General features: G+C 42.1%; 1 protein-coding gene across 13 annotated transcripts in view; it reads right to left on the bottom strand.

Annotated features, from left to right (window-relative positions):
* cep112 (centrosomal protein 112) overlaps positions 1-20,602 on the bottom strand; it is a 130,777-nt gene that overhangs the window by 45,431 nt on the left and 64,744 nt on the right. For 10 of the 13 annotated variants that reach the window (XR_014873584.1, XM_085155860.1, XM_085155863.1 and 7 more), the window contains 3 exons: positions 19,545-19,652; positions 13,897-14,079; positions 5,904-6,101 (listed from right to left, as the gene is read on the bottom strand). Coding sequence is in view for 12 of the 13 variants with exons in the window: in XM_085155860.1 (XP_085011986.1) it covers positions 5,904-6,101; positions 13,897-14,079; positions 19,545-19,652 (489 nt within the window). In the remaining variant the exon portion in view is untranslated. The remainder of the gene's footprint in view (positions 1-5,903; positions 6,102-13,896; positions 14,080-19,544; positions 19,653-20,602) is intronic. The other 3 variants (XM_085155864.1, XM_085155867.1, XM_085155866.1) reach the window with 1 other exon arrangement.

The raw sequence follows: 20,602 nt of genomic DNA, 5'->3' as shown, positions 1-20,602 counted from the left end.
AGCATCTTGGGTGGTCGGATCACAAGTGCACGGCTCCAAATATGGATGGGAATGCAACACATTGAAGGCACATCAGGATCCAAACAGTCGAACCACATTCGGTCAGGGGTGCATGCGTCCACACATGGAAAGTTGTGTGAAAGCAGATGCGTGCACGGCCACATAAAAGTCTGCACAGTCAGCGTAGTGCACAGCACAACAAACAAAACTTGTATACACATGAATTCCTTGGTGCAAACAAATTTTTAAAAAGGTTTTCAAAGTTTGTACCCAAGCTGACGCACCCACGGCCTGCAGAAACCCTGTTCTCCAGATGTAATACTGAAAACAAAAGGAAAACCTAACAATCAGCCTCACAGCAGACACACCTTTGGTATCAATTTTAAAATCCTACATCGCCTTGCTGTTAAGTTATCGCATTCACAAGATTTTCAGAAAACCTGAAAACTAGTCCAATATTAATAGATGCACTTATGTTATTAATTTGAAGCTCCTCAAGTTATCTCATCCTCAAATTTGGGTGTCCATGTCATTGGCCTGCCTGTTTGCCCAGCAGAGTGACAATAATACCCCATCAGCCTTTTACGTCCAAGGGGTAAAAAACACAGTCACTACTGCTTTGAGAGGAAACAACTCTAATGCAAAAAAATTCACAGCACCTGATAAATAGCGCCATTACACTTTTACATTTATTATTGTATTCACTTTAGTTCACAAAAAAAGTTCAGTAAATTAATATTCTTTGAGGTTTTTGGACAATTTATGTTACGAAATTAGGAGATCAATGTTCAAGGCTGAGCCTGATGTTGCCTTACGTGTAAAACAATGATTCCCAGTCACCTTCTCAGATGGGAGAATACACCTTATTATACTTATTATACACTGAATATCAGATGTGAGCTTGGTATCAGCAGAAAGGTATCTGTATCAGACTGAAGGTTGAAGAAGTCGGATTATATATCCCTGCTTTGTATGAAAGATATTCTCAATTCCTAGCTGTTTGCAGTTAACAATACAAAATAAACAAATAGATAAATACTGGCGGCTGCCAGTGTTACCTGGCAGTATAATCTTTAGGTGGCACAAATGCCCTGGAAGTACAAGTTCTAAAATACTAGATCATCTCTTAGCAGGTTAAAAGATGTTCCACGCTTATTGTTTAATGTTAAAAAAATAAGCATGAAATATCTTTTAAATCCTCTATGATCAAATTTTGCCCTGGCCTGAAAATCCATACAGTTTTAGCAATTTAACAGCAGAGGGTAAAGTTTGTATGTTTTCCTCATGTCTGCATGGGTTCCCTCCAGGTACTCTAGATTCCTCCCACAGTCCAAAGACATGGAGTTAGTTGGGTTAGGTTAACTAGTGACTCTACATTGCCCATAGCTGCAAATGTAAGTGCAAATGGCTTTCTGTCTCTGTCTACAACACACTAGTGACCTGTTCAGGGTGTTGGATAGGGGGGTTACGCAGAGAAGCCTCTTCTCTCAAAAAAGAACATCTCAGCACAGCACAGGTTTGTAAAATCAGATCTGAACACACAACCAGATTTCTGGAACAATGTCCTTTGGACAAATGAGAATAAAGTAGAGATGTTTGACCATGATGGACAGCACTACGTCTGGGGATATCAAAACACAGCATATGAGAACAAACAGCTCGTACCAATTGTCGAGCACAGCAGTGGAGGGGTGATGACTTGGGCTTATTTTGCAGGCACGGGACCATGAATTCCTCTGTATGCCAAAGTATTCTAGAAAGAGACGCTGTGGCATTTAGGAGAGCTGTGCATAACTGAATGCCCACATACCTCAATGAACTGAAGCAAGACAATAAAGAAGAGTGAATGAAAATTCCTCCCAAAAAATTGAGAGAAGTCATACAGAAAATGATTAAAATAACCAGATTATTAAAAAAAGAGAAGTCCTGGTATGTAAACCCTTGGAATTGAAATAGGGTGCACTTTCTTATTTTCATTACTATAAAAGGCTTATACATTTGCAGCGTCGCGCCAGTGAGCGAAAACACAAAACAAAGCCCCAGTTCCAGTTAGGGGATACAGTCTCATTCACCTTCTGAAGCTAGGTAGCTTTCAGAGCAAAACCTCTCAGGTTAAAGTGAAAAACGTCCTTGAAGCAAACAAAAACACCTGTGAAACTAAAGAGACCAATTGGAAGGCACAGGCCTCCATGGTGTAGCTGTCTGATGCTCAGCCTGTGTCAGAGGATGACTGAGCTCTGTAGTGCCTTTCATGTCATGGACATCACATCGGGCACAGCCAGGGGGAAACTAGTGCAGTGACAGGAAGCAGCAGTTGGCTACTGCATGCCAAAAAGCTGCTTTCTCATTGGCTGACTTTGCCTTCAGGTAATTTTGTCACACTTGGTTAGTTTTTGATGAAATGCCCCGTTCCTTTGATGTGGGGTGCAAGTGTGCATGCACATGGACACTACCCTGTGCATGCACACACACAGTCCTTTTCTACTGCTTACCCATGGAAAGTTTTTTTCTCCTTCATTTTTAATGTACACGTGTTGGTTATACCAACAATTAAAATAATATAAGAAAGAAGCTGGTGTATGTCATACAGATGCAACAAGGAAACTCAGCACGTCTCTGTATTTATGCGCCCTCTTTTTTCTACCGGTACACACTCATGCAGATATAGTCAGGTCCACACAACCATATTAGACAAAATTCACACATCTAATCTCTTCTTGCAGTTCAAGGTGCTTTACTCTCCAGACTAAAGGTAAATATAAATTTTAACTTCCAAATTTCATTAAATTCCTATCAAACCTGAAGCCTCCTGATCTTTTGTCTTTCATTGTCTCAGAACTCTTGGCTGTATTAGCAAGCAAGGTGTGGCTATACATGCATATATACAGTTGTAAGGGGTGAAGACATCCAACATAAAGACCTTTTCTCCATTAGCCAAATGTCAAACTTCATATCCCTGTTAAGCACCGGGTGGGGGGATCAATTAGGCATATTACCGTGATCACGACTGCATTGTAATGTGAGTGTAGTATTCTGATAATATCTTATTGTGGGGTGTGTGGTGATTTCAACTTCTACTAAGCACTGAGTGCAAATATAGCTGGTGTTTGACAAGAACCTGTTCATATGCATGTGGTAAGAAACTTTGCCTCCAAGCTGCTTAGCGAAGGTTTCTGGTTAAAACTAACTAGTTACAGAAAGCACAAACATTATAAGTCTTGCTACAGCTTGAAGGAAGGGTTAAAGATATCGGTGAAGACTGAGAGAGAGAGGGAGAGACAGAGAAATGGAGGGTGGAGGTGTAAGGTAGAATAAAAAAGTCATATAAGGAGGTGGTGTGGGTAAGAGGCAGGATTCATGCTCACTGTAGCCCAGAGATGAGGCGTCTTTATCAGGCACAGAAGCGGCTTCACAGACCCCTCAGTGCAGAATAGAGATTGAGAGGTCTGGGGCTGTGTGTGTTCAGACACGTGCATGTATGTGTGCACACACACACACACACACTAGCAAAGATAAGCTTCAATAGCATCCAGTCTAACACACCTCCACACACCTTTCCTGAGCCTGCTTCCATCACTTTTCCTTCTCTCCTTTCCTTTTTGGTGATCAAATGCATTGAACTATCTCAACGTCTGATCTTATCTCCTCTGATTTCCTGCTTGTCATCATTTCATTCCAGAAGCTTTGCCTGTCTACTCCCAGAACCTCCACCAAAACACTGCTCCCCCACATCCCCCCCTGTATCCATCGCTCTCCCTTTCTGTCTCTCCCTTAAACGCACGTGTCTTTGATGAGAATCCATTCATGGATTTAATGGATTTCTCTTGCCTCTTTTTTTTTCTTTTTTCAGGATCTGGGAGATGGGTTAAAAAAATATATAAATATATATATAAAAAAGAGGGAAAGCTGGCCTGCTCAGCCTCTGCTTCCAAGAGCATGGTGGACTGCAGAGGACAGCATTTCTGTCTGCATCAAAAGAATGAGAAATTTTCAGCTTACAAAACAGGGCGAACGAGTCAATATGGATCTGAGGTCTGGCTGACTTCAATTGCATGTGGGAAAAAAAGAAACAGGGTGTAAGAAATAGTAAAAGTTTTCCCTGCCCACTGCAAAGTCAAACTTGGAGACAGATAAGAAAGTACAAAAAAAGGGAAAGTAAGATGTTCAACCTTTGGTGAATCTTTTTTTGAAGAATCAACGTTGAGCTGACAAAAAGGATGGAGAAATCATTAATCTCTTCATGAAAGTGAAACTAGCGCATTGCTGATAGTGTTATCTGTCTGAGTTCAACGCAGCTTTGAATCCACTCCAGACTGCCCAGCAACTGTGGGTCTTTTTTTTTTCTTGCGTACATAAAAGACACACAGAGGAATTAAAGCGGGGCCTAAAAGATAAAACAACTTTTAGCTGAAAACAGCCTTCGCATATCCAAAAGGGACTGATAGTAAATAGCGTGAGTTCTTCAAATAAAGATTACGCTGTCGTAAGCACACTCTCTTTCTCGGGTCTTTCTCGCTTCAGAATTACTGATTCTGTTCGCCATATGGAGCCAAAATGGCCGCCTGGGTGCTTCAGAGGTCCCTGCATTCCGGGCCTAATGCTGCACAGCTGGTGTGGGATGGTGTTTAATGAAAAATGCTCTCTTTGATGGGCCCTGCAGTAAGGATTAGTTTATGATCAACACCACCTTAGGTCAGCTTCCTGCTAGGCAAGCTCAAGATTATGAGCGATTTCGCAACCGTTGGTCCAGCTTCTAAGGCGGCGAATGAACGGATATGACAGAGAGAAAATAAAAAAAGCACGAAAGCAAGAAAAGAAGATGGATACTTGATGGAAGATTTCATTGAAGTACTTCCTGGTGTGTTAGGAATAGCAAAAAGCAATGCTGAACAAAGGCTCTATTGAAATGCTGCGGTTTTCTCTCTACAACTGACCTTGCACATTTCAAAACAGTATATTCCACGATGATAAGTGGGTTACCCAAAAGACCCAAAAGTACAAATAGTTTTGATTTTGACAGCACTATTGCCCAACTTTTTGTTTAGGCATATTCGGTTGATTTGATTGAGCAGTTCAGGGAAATCTGTCCTTAGGGTCAGATAACATTGGCCTATTTGTATTCTTAGCCAAATGCTCCGACATTTAAAACAGTTTCCCAGACTCACTGCAGCCACAAACGTTCTAGACATTACCTGACCAAATGTAAGCAGTCAGGACTGGACACTGAGCAGTTTTTAACGTGCCAGCTTTCTAGTTCGAAGTCTGATGTCCGAGTGAGCCTGTGACAACAGATCGAGAATTCACAGAAAGCGAGTGGACGTCACGTGTCCCGCATCCTGCGCATTTTGCCCATGCAGTACTCTCACCTCAACCAAACTGCTCTGCAGAAATGAGAACGTGCTTGGAGAGAATGTCCCTCATTATGAAAGGGCAACTTCGTGCAATGTTCAGACTAAATACCCAGGGTTGTTGGATAAAATCTCCTAATAGCAGGAGATGAGGTGCCTATCAAAGATTTTAAAGAGACCAGAAACTTTGCTAGAGCAGCTGATGTGAAAATGAGAATCACTGTTTATAACACTCACCCTCCAAAACAAAGCGTCTGCATCCCATCTTTCTTGATTTCAGGTACTGTTTTTAAGCACAAGGCTTCTATGAAACCCTCTCTCTTTTATACAGGTATACAACCTCTTCAGTTCATGCTCTTTTTCTCAAATTCACTGTTTAACTTATTCGAGATGTTCTGTTGCTGCTTTTGATGTTTTCCCAGGTTGTTTTCTTCTTTGACTTTTGGAAAACATGCAGATTCCCCACACCTCCTTAACCTTTACTACTTCAGGCATTCCAGTATTCATTCACCCAGTCAAAACAGAGTTAAAAACCCATATCTTATACTTTCTCACCTTCTCATGTGCAGCATCCTTCTCCTGCTGGTGGTTTCTCTCGAGCCGGTCCAGGGATGCCCGTTTGTCCAGGGTTGCTCTTTGCTTTTCCTCCTCCTGGAGCAACGCCATCTCGGCCAGCTGCTGCTTATGCTGGGCATGGGCCTTCTTGAGGTCCTCACGTAGCTCTGACAACTGGGCCTCCAAATCTGCAATTGTCTGGACAGAGATAAAAAGAAACCTGCTGAATTAAGTAAATTAAAATTAATGTCCAGTAATTTTTTCCCTCTATGTGTAGAAGGCTTTCTGCTCAGGCTCACACTGCATTTTGCAAAGGTGATTACTTTCAAATTTGCTGAGGTCATTATTTGAAGCTTTGTTCAATATGAGCGTCCCACCATTGTAACACTAAGTACATCACAAAAAATACAAAAGAAGTCCACATTTTAAGTACAGGTTTCTTGTATTTCTGTTTACTGAGAATTGCATATTGAGGGTTTTTTACCATCTGTACTGTCATGGTCCTGGATCTTAGACCCAGGGTTTAGAATTTTTGTGGGTTCATGACTGCTTTTGGTTTTGGGAATGAATTGTGTTTGAGTTTTATTGTTTGTTTCTTTTGTAACACCAGCTGTACTGTTGATACTTTTGCTTGATGTCATTTATATCTTCCAACAGAGTGTGTGCGTCTTGGTGAGGCAGTTTTTAGTAAGTTCCCTTTTGTGCTCCATTCTGTTCCAGTCAGTGTTTTTCTCCTTCAGTGTCAAGTTCAATTCAATTTTATTTCACAACAACAGCTGCATCAAGGCACTTTATATTGACTTTGCATTAATGGAGAGAAAACTCCAACCCCAACAATCCGATGGAATCCTGTGAGCAAGGATTTGGCAAAAGGGGGAAGGAAAAACTCCCTTTTAATAAAAAGAAACCTTCAGCAGAACCAGGCGCACGGAGCCATCCGCCATGAAATTTGTCTTGGTCCCTGCGATGAAGCCCTTACCCCCCTCTCGACCTCTCTCAGCCTTGACTTTGCTCCGAAGAACATTTTAATAGCGCTGCCAGTGAGAGTCAACATTACATAGTAAGAATGCTAATAAGTACAACCCTCCACGGCCCATGAAACACCAGAAATAGACTGGTCTGACATGCTGTGAAGCTGCATCTCAAGAGTTTGGGAGATGTCAAAAGGAGAAGATAAGTCTACTGTTTTGTCAAACCTACATCACATATTTAGGATGATGGAGACTATCTGCAAGAAATACGGGTGGGGGAATTTACATTGAAATGCGCCTTCTATCCTTATAGCTACTTTAGTTAGCTGTATTCACATACATTCAATACTGTAAACAGCAATGGACAGAAAAAAATAAAACACCTCGCAGGCATATTGTAATCATTTTACACAAATTACAAGCAATGAGCAAAGAGCATTGTAGTTAAGTGTAGGTGGATCTAAGATGAATTGCAGTGTTTCACACTTCCCTACCTGTATTGCATGTATTCCCCAGCTATTGCACATCCTCATTACTCTCCTTGGCTTTTTTCTTTTTACTCCTCTTACTGTGGTTTGCACTGTGCGCTCAGGCTCCTGCCCCCTCCCTCTCCTCAAAAGCCTGGGCATCCCAGGACAACGCCACGTTAAGGCAATCAGACAGAAAGCGTCTGAAGTCTTTTTTAGCGGGCACTGGGGAGACTTCAAAGCAGTGTCACAAAAACAGGCAGATGTTGTGGCTGTGTTTCACTCGCTTCTACATTGGCACGAACACACACACACACACACAGATCCATTTGCACACATACAGACACACACATGCCTACACAGAGAAGCAGCCACACATGGCACACTGTCACACATAGGTTGCCATGCAGCGCATTCAGAGAGAGAGAATGTGAGGTAAAACAAACAAACGCATGCAATCCTCTGCGTCCCACTCTTCTGTCTCTCAATATTACCAGTCTCACTGCTCCTCTAGTGCCTTCTTCAAGTGCAAGCAGCTATGAGATCTGAGCCCTCAAGAGTCTTTAATGTATAATTCTCTCTTTAACAAATGTGGATGATGTGTGCTCCAAAAAAATATTTTAATAAGTTAGAACATAATCTACCAGAACAGAGACATTGGCAATGACACTTCAGGAACTTAAGAGGCCAAAAGTGCATGTTTTCATTGGGGGGAGCGAACACAGTCGCTTCAAGAGGGCACGTGTTAGCAGGCTGATGGGGAGCTCTGTGAAGGAGCAGCTCTTGGTAACAATAGAAGAGTGTCAGATGAAATACTGGGTCAAACCGTGTCAGCTAGGATGACAAAACACTGGCAAAACAACCTCAGGGAGAGTGGTTAAGGACTGAAAAGGAGTTCAATCAAGGGAAAATATCACAGTCAAATGAGGATCAGTCATAAGACTTTATCAACACTTATAAAGATTGTATTAAGATTCTCTAAAATCCTCTACAAGACCACAACTAACTGCTTTTTCTCCTACTCGCCACTAAACTGCACAGTGACAACCCCGCACAGCTAGGATGAGCAGTGATTCTTCTGTGAAGAAAACAAAATGGCTCATTTTTAAAATGAAGAAATGCATAATAAACGATGGGTATCTGTGAATATGCTTTATCACGATTTCACAAAACAGAAAACAAAATAATGAGGAAAAACGTGCAATCAGTTCAGTATATCTCGCATTAATTGAGTCTCAACAGATTTGCATAATTACTCCGCTGGTATGCCAATTAGACTCTTTTAGAGACTTTAATGTCAGATGTTAAATATGAAATGAGACTGTAACTGTAACCAGAGCCCGACCCTCATTTAAGTCGGCCGGTATCACAGGACGATACGGACTCATCAAAGGTACAGTGTCAGAGTGTGTTAGATGGACCAAAATATGAAATTAAAGAACATAATGCAGAAAGAAAAGATACAGATGATGCTATCACAGAATCACATAGTCGGTCTAGACCAGCTCTACTCTATAGTTACTGTATACTGTTGTAGCACAATTAGCATTAGAGCTAAGAAAATGATGGAGGAGAGAAATCTGTTTGCCCATTATCAAGGGACCATGACAAAACATAACATATGGTACATACCGGTACATACTAGCTTTATGTATTACAGTTACACCTAAATGTAACAGAGCTATAATTATTCTTAGCAGTTTCACCTTTATGTTCCTTCAGATTGAACTCGTGAGCTGTGATAACAACGCAGGAAGTTGTTTTCACGATTTCCGAACTCTGAGAATTCAGAAAGTATCCACTTGCAAGGTCAAGAATAGCACAAGAAACACGCTGGAGGCATTTCTAATTACTGCCCTCGTCAACAATGTGAGCACTACCCCGTTTGGAGGCACCGCATCTCGACTCGCATCCTACAAGTGAGGTCTATAGTTTAACATTCTGACTGCAGGCAGAAATATTTATCTCTGCGCATACAGCTGGCAATATCCTATCTTATTCTATTCACGCAATATTAAGTTAACGGTTTCTTTTTTATGATGAATTTCTGTATCCACAGCTTTCTGACAGAATTTCAAAGGCAATTTTTTGGTAATAAAGGTGACAGTGTTGCATAATGTGATGTATAATGCATATTATTTACATATAAACACAAACAGAGTGCGAGACATTTTTACTGAAACAGAGCTCGACGAAGTTTTGAAAATTTCACTTTGAGTGTGACGGTAACAAGTTTTGCCAAAATGCATGCAGCGATCTCGACAATATATCACGACTATAACTACGCTTTTGGTTCATCGCTCAGAATTCTGGACTCTGGCATCATGTCGGGGTATGAACATAAATATATGGCCTCCTTCAAGGCAGTTTGGGTTATAAGCGCCGACTGTTCACTTAACATCTAATTTAGTATCTCCGAATTCTGCAGTTGAACAGGATAACTGAAGCTGTTTGTTTCATCAGTGAGCGCTCATAATCTTCCGACTTGCGTAACTCTAAAAAGTGTTGTATGCAACCCCCCCCCCCCCAAAAAAACTAACCTACAAATATTATAAACAACAGAATAACTCTGCAAAGTATAAAGTCAAGTAGAACACACACATGCACTGACGTGTGACATTTGACTCTTATAGGCAATTAAAATGTGTAGCTGAATTGTGTAATGAATGATTCGCTGTTGTCAGGCAGATAACGTGTGTGGCTGGAATCCAACATGTGATGTATGCACATAATAAATGGCTTTGGGGGTTGAAAGGGGAGCATGTTGTAACGCTCCACACATCACAGAACATCAGCATTCGCTGATGACTTGAGGCATGATCAATAGCTCCCCAGTGAAAAACAAAAATCAGCTGAGTTCTAACATAAATACTCCCCCGTGAGAAAACGTGATGAAATCTGTTGAGAAAAAAACAAACACAATGACACCTCAACTCAAGAGGATATTCACGTGCCACTGAAATCAGCGTGTAACAAAGATTTACCTGACAACACCTGGGGACCAATCATTTCATAAATGACAACATGGAAGGATTGAAACGACAAATGAGCCCCCACCCCCCTTCCACACACACACACACACACACACCCTTCTAACTACACTTTCTTGTTCTCTTGATTTTTTTACCTTTGACTCAGCCTGTCATCACCCTGTTCATTTGACTCATTTTAATCACGTATTTGGGAATGAAGCGCTTTGAAAAATTGACAGCATCATTATTTAGTCCATTACGGCCCAGAAGAAAGACCCCGCAAGACTCGCGCTCTCTCTCCCATGCTGTTTGAAGTCCAGATGGTGCGTACGTTCCTTTATAAAAAACACAATTATTCGGGAAAATAATACCCATAAAATGAGTTTTGAGGAGGGGCAGGTGGAAAAAATATGAACGATGGGTTTTGCATAGAACAAACAATCCTGATGTTTGCAGAGAAGAAGAAAAAGAAACACACATACAAACACAAACTTCCAATTAATTTATAATGCTGGCCCTAGTTTTTGAAGTCAAACTCTTACTAATGTTTAACAATTGAAAAGCTTCGCAGGAAAAAAATAGAATCAAAATAAACAGAAATGAATAAAAAAATAAATAATCGAGAATGTGATAGCACACAATAGCACACACAACAACATACTGAAATGTTCTGCTGTAAAATCCAATACTTGTCTGTTTTCTTTTATTATGGATATTTTACTGTTTAGAGGTACAAAATAGTAAGTTTTAGTAAGTATATAAACAAACACACACACACTGCTAGAGTCTCCAGAATGGAAGCGAGAAAGTCCATGCCATCATTATTTGTGCTGCTTCGTCCTTTGGGGGGCATTAACCAGCTAACAAAACACGCTATGGGCAAACATGTTTCACCAGCAAGATATTTCATCAATTTAATGGTTCAACCAGCTCAAAGTCTCTAGTTCATTCTGTAATGAATACATTGAACCATGTTATTTTTTTACCTCTCTTTTAGAAATCCCATGATTATAAAAGACTGATATGTAAACAATGATAACTCCTTGCATATGATCGTCCTTTACGCAAACGTAGCCCCGATAACGCCGCTGTTATTATGAGTGGCGACTACATAGTGGAAGAATCCAGAGTTTCCTGGATGATAAACTCTGGTGGGATGAGGACAGTGTGTCCCTGTGTGAGTCGACTCACTGGCTCTGCTTCTCAAACACAAGCCAAGAGACAGGAATGCTATTTATTAGTGTCCCACCACATCAAGGGGATGAGTGGGCATTACTCACCCTGAGAGTGTGTGACAGACATTAGCTGTTCTCTGTCCTTGCCAACTTTTTTTTAGCTGCAACTGTCCTTCCACTGATTCAAGGAAGACTAAGAGAAAGTGAGAAGAGCTAGGCAGAAAAAAAAACAGGGGCCTGAGCCCTATTGCCACAGCAAACCTTTGAGCTATCTGTTATGATATGATGATGTTGTGACTGTCGCTTGATGATATTATGGTCCACTGTTGTCTGAGGGGGAGCTCGGCAACACAAAAAAAAGAATGAGCTGTAACAAGTCCTGCAAGGAATTGCTCCATACTATCTGCATGCAACAAAAATAAAAAGTTTTTTTAAATTAAATTCTTATATCACAACTTTCACACATTGTTTTTTAAAAGAGACGCATGTAAACAGCCAAGTGATATCAGTGTGGCAGAGCTCTAAGTGGAAAAAACAGCTTTAGCACTGCAGTTGTGTTTAATAATAAGTATGTATATAATAGGCATATTTTTAATACATATGGGCTGACAGTCTGCCAGCTTGCGGCTCTTTTTTAACAGCAAACAGTACATCTGTGTATCTGCTCTCACACAGGAAGTCAAACCAGCTCACCCCCCCACAAACCATCAGTTATCCATCTTTCCATCTTTCAGAGGCCTGAGTGAAAAATCCTGATTTCTGACGCTTTAACATCTGACATTAGGCAGGCGACTGATGTCTGCTGAAAATGCTGCAGGAGCAAACAGGAACTGAGAATATGAAATGAGGACTGGGGAAGTTTGCTTTTTGTCACCTGCTGAGATTGTGTGACTGACATTAGCTGAGATTGTGAGATTTGTCAAACTGCATGTCATGTTGACACGAGCAGGGCGACATGCTATCAGTGGAAATGTCCTGTGGTGACGGCATCTAAAGAAACATCTCAGTTTTTTTTGGGTTAGTCTTTTGACACAGCTTCCAGCCTTGAAGATGGTTTATATTGCAATAACTTGGCTACTGTAGAAGTATACTGATATGGCTAAAAGATATACGGGGTCGATAAAATAATAGTTATAGTAAACAAATCCGAGCGTATCCTAAATATGGATTCATTTTCAAACTAAGTGGGAGCACTGCATCTAGTTTTAATGTTAAAACTCAAACCGTAGACACAGGATAAACTGATCAAATTTGTCTAATTGGGGAGGCTCAGGTGTATATTACTCCTTAAAGGATAATACTGCTGCATATTAGGTTTTACTAGTTCTAGGTATAAACTATTTCATTCTTATTGCATTTAAAGTTATTGTTGTCTTGTGAGGACAAAAACTAACCAGAAAATTGTCTAGGTTTGATTTCCTCGCCATTCGCGATGAGTCGGTGTGAGGAAATTCGGTCCACAAACGTAACAAAAGTCTCTCTGGGCTCCCATCGTCAGCTAACCGCCAATATACAAAATTCTCTACATGCTGCCAATGTTCATTTCATCAAGAAGCTTGAAGAGTCAAATACAAACCCCAGCTGGGGGCTGGTTTGTCGAATGGCTTCCCACAGAGCTCCAGTCTTGCCCAGGCTGGAGAGAGGCGAAGACAGTGCGTGATGGGGTCTGAGATGAAACCCTGCTGCTTTGGTTAAATGGTGACCACATAGTCTCTCAGTTGTCAGGGATATCCGTTAATATAGACCCAAAATGTCATACACTCATTGTGGCTGACAATGCTGCAATAAGAGAATAATCGCTGTTTTCCGGAGGGAGATAGCTACCTGTGGTGAAAGAAGAATGGCAGGCAGAAAAATTCACTTTGGTGGGACTAAAAAGCGCTTTACAGGGCGTCCACAATTATCTAAAACACAAAATTCAAACCGTGGTTGTGGAATAAAAGCTAGGCACTCAACAGCGTCGATTTCTTCCCCTTTACATAGATACCTGTGGGTCTTTTGGATTTTTGGTCTTTACACTTTACACAAAGCCTGCTGCGATAAAAAGTGAGTTAAAATACAACGGGGAAATCGTATGAAGTTGGGACGGTGCCATTCTGCGTTTTGTTTATTCCATTTTTAAAAAACTTTTTTGTCGCGTGCGACATTGCTTCAAAACAGATTTTAATTCAAACGGCAGCATGTACGATCTTCTGTGTTCTCGCGCTGAACATACGCTTTCTAAAATTATTCGCGCCACACGTCAATATATGTCTTGCTTCAAATAAAAAAGTATCTCAACCTGCTGTGCTTTTGAAACCCCAGGAAAACGTCAGTGAGCAAAATACAAAATGGTTGTCCACGGGAGACCGGCGGGTCAGCGCGTGTGTGTGTGCATGCGAGTGCGTGGATCAGTGGAGACCCCCTACCTGGGCATCGCGCTTCCTCCACTCCTGGGTGTGCTGCTGGTGCTGTTGTAGGGCGGCCCTGGCCTGCCTCTCCAGGTTGCTCGCCTCCCGCTGGTGCTCCTGGACCAGGCTGTCCTTTTCCGCGCTGTGCTGCTGCTGTAGCCGCGTCCTCTCCTGCTCGTGCTGCATGCGCTGCTCAGCCATCTGATTGGACAAGCAGGCAAAGAGAGACTTCATCAGCCAACACACACTCAGAGCAACCCTGTCGTCATGACAACTTGTCCATCCACCGATCCATCCATCCTTTCTTCGTCCTATTCCGTCAAACCCTCTTCCTCCACCCAAGAACCCCCGTGTGCCAAGCCAAATTTGGCGAAATTGGTAGGAAAGTGCGGGGAGGGGGGAAAAAAAGCGAGAAAAGTTTTGCCGCTTCCTCACGTCGTCAGAGGACGACATGATGTGATGTGTTTACATCTGGCTCGCTCCCCCCGCCCTCCCGCCTCTCCTGCCAATTGTACAGACTGGCCCTCCATGTCCCACTCCTCTTTCTTCAAATCTGTCCCCCTCGCCTTATTCTGGGATCGGCATATAAAAGAGCCGCGAGTTTGGGCTATGCAAGCAAGCTGGTAGGGGTTAGCCATCTGGCTGCAGCAACTACCCAATGCCCCATGCTATGCGCCTGACAGCATGTGAAAATCGGCTTAGGCAATGACTATGATGATTATTATAAACCCAAATTAGAAAAAAAAATGGAAAGAGAGGTGAAAAGAGAAGATGCTAAAATAGTCTTGGTACTGTAGTATAATCTATGAATGAATTTAACTGATAGAAAATGCGCATATTAATGAAAATCAATTCCATTTTCTCAAAATGTAAATGTCTATGCCACCAGAATGTAACGAATGTAATGTGAGGTTTATGCTGCTAATGCAGTCGGCGTGTAGTAAGAACCTGCACCAACCATTCAATAACAAGGCGTGGTTAGCGGTTAAAAACACCATAGCAAAGCCTTTAGTCTCAGCAGAGCTGCAATCAGCTCCACACAATACAGTAGAGCAAAATAAAACACTTCTAATGGGACGCAAAGCCCCAATTTTTCAGGGCTTAATCATCCTGTCAGCTGAACCAAGTCTGTATTCCATCTTGGCTGTAAGCGGAGTCACCTGCTGAGAGGTGAGCCTTGCCAGTGAAGCTCCCAGCCCCAAGCCCCCAAGCTTTTCCCAGGCTCCGTTCCGTTCCCACTCCCCCATGGCGGGGAGACAAGTGACCCCGACACCATCCCACCGTGCAGGCCCAGTCGGAGCCCTGAAAGGACAGCAGGGGCTTGGGGCCCATTTGCCTCCCTGCTTTGAAGCTAATCCCCCGCACATTGTGCATGACGGCACCCTACCTGGCCTGCCAGAGAAGCGGAGATCAACGGCCTCTGTGCCCGCTGCCTGCTCTATCCATGGTTATATCTTCCAAAGTTGCCTGCTATTCAGAGCAGGTGATGAATGAGGGGCTATCTACAGGAAGCCGGATTCCATCCCTGGCACTGAGACGAAGGCCACAATAGAAACTTGATTTAGACAGCCAAGAATGTATTCCTCTACTTTTGGGAGAACTTCAACTTCAACCTCAGCAAATAGCAATGAAAGGATATATCACTGAATAAAAATGGATTTTATCTCTGAGGCTTAGTTGATGGCATGGAAGAAGTAAACAATTACATACACCCTCAGGATAACCTCATACACATGCCATTTTTCAGAACAGATCAGGACAGCAGGCAGGCAAACACCACACAAAACAAGCGCAACATGTTTCACATGCTGCCGATGATGATGTCTACAGAAAATTCCAGTGACAACTTGCACCGCCTTCACCTCCTTTTCCATTTAACAAAATAACACATGCAAATCAGATCCGCAGCTAGAATGCGTTGTCCCACGCGAAGAGTCAGAATCATACAGCTGTACATTTTAGAGCTGAGGGATTGAGCAGCGCGCAGCTGCTTCAAGAACTCCCGAGCAGGACGTGAGGTAAGAGAAAGTGGCGGAGGACGTCCTGACTTACTGTTCCTTTCTGCTCAGACTCTCGGCCCATGGGGGGAGGTTTGAAGGAAAGAGGGGATCTCGGGAGAAATTAGGATAAAGAATTGGGCAAGATGGTGGAAAAATCTTTTTAGAAAAGCACGGAGAGGAGATGACAGAGAGCAGACATAGCAAGGAGCCTGGCTGTGACATCACGTAGCGCCACTGTGGACTAGAGGATGCTGGATGCTGTGGTTCTTAAAGGGACCGGCATGGTGCTTATGAGGGAAGACTGAAACGGGTATGGCACAGCTGGGTGCCGTAGATACAGAGTGAGTCGGGTGTTACTGCACAGCACGACTCCCGTCAGCCTGGACTGACATGGTTGTGTATGTGTGTGAGCTGCATGCCTTGAAGCAGGACAGTGAGGTAATAGGCTCCTTTCAACCCTGGGGAGGGAAATCTGAAAATGTTTGGAAAGGCGGAGGGGAGAGGAGGGAGGAAAGCAGAGTAGAACAGAAGGCCTGTCTGGTCTCAGCAGGGGAGAATGGGGTGCATGAAGGCGGGTGGAGAGAGACTGAGGAACAGAAAAAAAAAAGACACCTTCAATCTCACTATAGGTTTGTACTGCAACTGGCCACTCTATTTATTGCTGATATATGTGTTCAATAAATGTATCGTCTTGTACATCTACACGTAATTTTGCCTCTGCACACAGAGGATTTTAAATTGACCATTTAAGATGCGACTCAAGTGCAGACTTTCAGCTTAAATCAAAGAGTTCAACAAAATTATCGCATTCACAGCCATTTTTATATGTGTTCCTTCATTATTATACGACAAATCAAGCAGATGGAATTGAACTTGGATTCGGTAGCTGTTCACTGATTCTGAATTACGAAGGTCATGGTTAGGGTTAGCCTGAAAGCCCCCAGAAAAGCTCCAGAGAGATTGCAAAAACTGCAGAAGTGGCCAAATCAGCAATCAGGTACCTTGGTAGAAATAAGGAATGCGCTGCCAGCTCAGCATCACCAAAAGACGTAAAAGACCATAGAAGACAATTGAAGTGGATGATTGTAGAATCCGCTCTTTGGTGAAGAAAAACCTTTCACAATGTCAACCCGTATCAGGAACAGTCTTGAAAAGCTATGTGTATTATTGCCAAAGTCTACAGCCAAGAACTTACAAAAAGGTGCAACCCACTCATTACACTCAAGAACAAGACGGCTAGATTAGAGTTAGCAAGAAAAAAAATGTAAGACTCCGGATAGTTCTGGGGAAAAAAAAAAAATTGGATACAATTTGGGCAAGATCAAAACGTACCAGAGTGAAGGTACGAGAAACAAATATAGAAGATTAGAAAAAGCTCATGATCTAAAACATACACATCATCTATCAAAGATGGTGGAGGAAGTGTCGTAGCATGGGCATGTATGGCCGAGCTAGAACTAGCAGGCATGTATGACCAAGTATAACCATGCATATTCATGTATGGCAGTGTAACTACGTCACTAGTGTTTATTGGTCATATGTCTGCTGATAGAAGTAGCAAGATGACATGGATAATGAACCAAAGTATACTGCAAAAGAAACCACTTTTATTACATAAAAGACCGAAATTCCTGAACAGCTAATGCAATACTTTTATTATTATTTTATCACTGGCTAAAAAAAACATTTTTGCTCCCAAATAAACTTAAACTGGTAAGTGTTTTTTCCCTCCTGTATGATATACGTTTACCAAATTCTTGCAGCTACACATTCTCCCATAGATCTCAACATATTCACTGATACCAATATCACCGGTCGACTTGTACAATAAACCAGCCTGCTTTAGTATTTATTGTTCCAACCTAACATCTGAAGAAAGAGCCCGGTTGTGTATTTAAACTCTCAAGGTCGCGATGAGCCGTTTAATCTTGATACGTCTCCCAGACTGTAAGAGGAAGAGCTCTGTCAGACACCACGATGTCTGATTGCCTTGGGGGTCAAGTGGAAAACAACTCCTTCGCACACAGATCCCCCCCGAAGCTGCACTTGAGGGAATGTTTTTTGTGAACATCTGAATGAACTACCTTGACCCCAGAAATCTTGTGACACCAGCTTTTCTGGAGTGAAAACACAATTTACTCTCACACAGACACGAGAGAAAGGAAACAAGTAAAGAATGTGGAGTTGCTTCAAAACAATATATAACGCATGTCTAACATTAAGCGTCTGGTCGCAGAGTAGCTCATGAATAATAACATGCCTAGGTGTAAAAACACCCCCCCCTCCAAACTCTTTGTAGCAAATCTCAGCTCTCATATCAAAATCATCACAGAGACAGGTCCATTGTTTTCATGTATGTTTTATCTTTAAGACAAAAGCCTTTCTGATGTGCCGCTAACCCTATATGGCTGTCTTCAACTGTCAACTGCACCCCCACTCAGCGTGTCAGTGGCTGATAATCGTCACTTCAATATTTCCTGCAAACCTTTGATCGTTTACCCGTTAGTTATGACTTCTCAGAACAATACGCTGTAGCTGGCATTCAAAACACTGATAAATCTTTGCATTTACTGGATGGTTACATGGGGATGACAGTGTCTTTTAGATGCAAATGCAATCTGTTTAATGGTTTAACCAGCAGTGTCTATTTATATGACGATTTATCGTTGCAGCAGCCAGTGAAGCGCTTTATGCCCCGGCCCTTTCTTCAGTTTCCGGGGATGTTTTGAAAAATATTTCAACACACTATAGTCTTTAAATTTAAGTGGTTTTAAAATATGCTATTTTTTAACATTGTATTTTATAAATGCCATTCTAATTACAAACCCAACTGTTCAGCCATGGAGCAAATTGATAATGAAGCACAGTTTCTCCATTCCTTAGATATAAGACTGGCCTCATATCCCCCCATTTACAACGATCTACAGCAAATTACACGCAACGTAAACTCCATCTGGCCTGGAAATGAGTGTAAGCATGCTTATTAACACAAAGGTTGCGTGCTATTTGGTGCCTGGAAAGCAATCATGTTGTGGATATAGATGGGGAAAAAAGAGATGTCACAGCCATTAGTAATATCCACGCCCAAAACAAGCGTGGTGTCACATGGTCATAAAGTCTCGTATGGAGTAATCTAGACAATTTATTTTTTATTTGGTATAAAAATACTGTTTACATTTGTTACAGTAACAGAAATAAAAGTGACGCTCTTTGCCTCCTACAGTAAGATCAGCCGCCAACGCTAATATCGGCTCCTGCGGTTTAATTGAATCTGCTGCGTCTCTATCAGCGAGCCAGATTTCAAATGGGTTGTGAAAATGGTTTCTCGACTCTTAATTGAAGAAGAGTGAGTGAGATGGGGTGATAAGCGTACTACACATCTTCTATGCAGATTGCATTACTTTTCAATTGGCCACGTTTAAGATATTTATTGAGCCGGAATCTAAGCTTAATCTAAAACATGCCCCTTATCATGAGAAATTAATCAGACGGAACAGATGGGGAGGAATAACAAGACTGCTCCAAATGGATGTCAGTCGCCCGTTAGCCGTCTCCAATAGACCGAGTGCTCGCTGATAATAGAGTGAAGATAACATGATGATGGCGATGACGGAGACGAGCACAGAAGTAAAGAACAATTGCACAGTGAGTTAGAAACTCACAGACCTGCTGCTCGAACTTCTGTCTGAGGTCATCGAGTTGCTGCGAGAACTCTTTGGCCTGCTTCTCCCTGAGGGACCTGGAGCGCTTCAGGTCCTCCTCTACCTTCTCCATCTGAAGGCATCAGAAGAATCCAGCATAAGTTCATTAATTAGTACACAAGCATAAGGCTGGTCATATACATATATGTATATTTAGAAATATCTCTGCAGAATCGCAAGTACAGTAAATCTCATACACCAAACTACCAGAATAACACCCAGGATCTGCGGGAAAGTGAGGCTCCGGGAATATTTGTCTTTTAATTGGAGATTAATGAAGTGCCACTGGGAAAGAACACAACGAATTCCTGTGATGATGCTGGAATGACGCAGCATGCTGATATGCTAATCTACTCAAACTGAAATCTAAATAATTTGCACTGTTACGCAAGCAGTTCACATAAAATTTATAAGCCTTTGTCTTTGTGTTTTCGTGGAAAAATGGATTCCGCAGTATTTACCCTGTACTCTACTTCCTCGCACTCTACCTTTTTCAGATTTTCCCGTTCAGGTGACGGTAATCAGCAACAATTGGAAATGCAATTTACTCAAACGCCTCTGTATTTGGGCTACGCTGTGTGTAACGCTCAGGAAATGCTAAATGTGTTTTGATTAATCCATTTAAAATGCCGAAGCCTCCTTTGAACTATGCGCGCAACAGAGATTTGATTCTGCGTGGTGCTTCTTCTTCTTCTTCTTTAAAAAAAAAAAAAAAATCAAAATAGGGCAGACTCTTTCCTTTAAAGTGAGCTCTAAAAGTGAGATGCTGATTTTAAAATGAGAGACAGACAGAGAGAGGAAGGGGGTGATACAGATAATCCATTAGATATAACTCCATCTGCAGACAGAGAAAGAGAGAGAAGATGACGAGAGGATGGATGGGTGATGGAAGGAAGGAAGGAAGGGGGGGAAAAGGAGAGTAAAAACCTCTTTTGAAGTTCTTTCTGCAACATTAAAGCCTTAGCCGGAGAACGTGATGCAGCGATGCACAAGTGGGGTGGGGAGGAAAAGAAGAGGAAAGAG

This window comes from Neolamprologus multifasciatus, chromosome 4 (assembly GCF_963576455.1).
Source record: "Neolamprologus multifasciatus chromosome 4, fNeoMul1.2, whole genome shotgun sequence".
In the NCBI taxonomy this organism is placed as follows: Eukaryota; Metazoa; Chordata; class Actinopteri; order Cichliformes; family Cichlidae; genus Neolamprologus; species Neolamprologus multifasciatus.
Note: the sequence above shows the minus strand (reverse complement) of the source record. Positions and strands in the feature narration are given on the sequence as shown.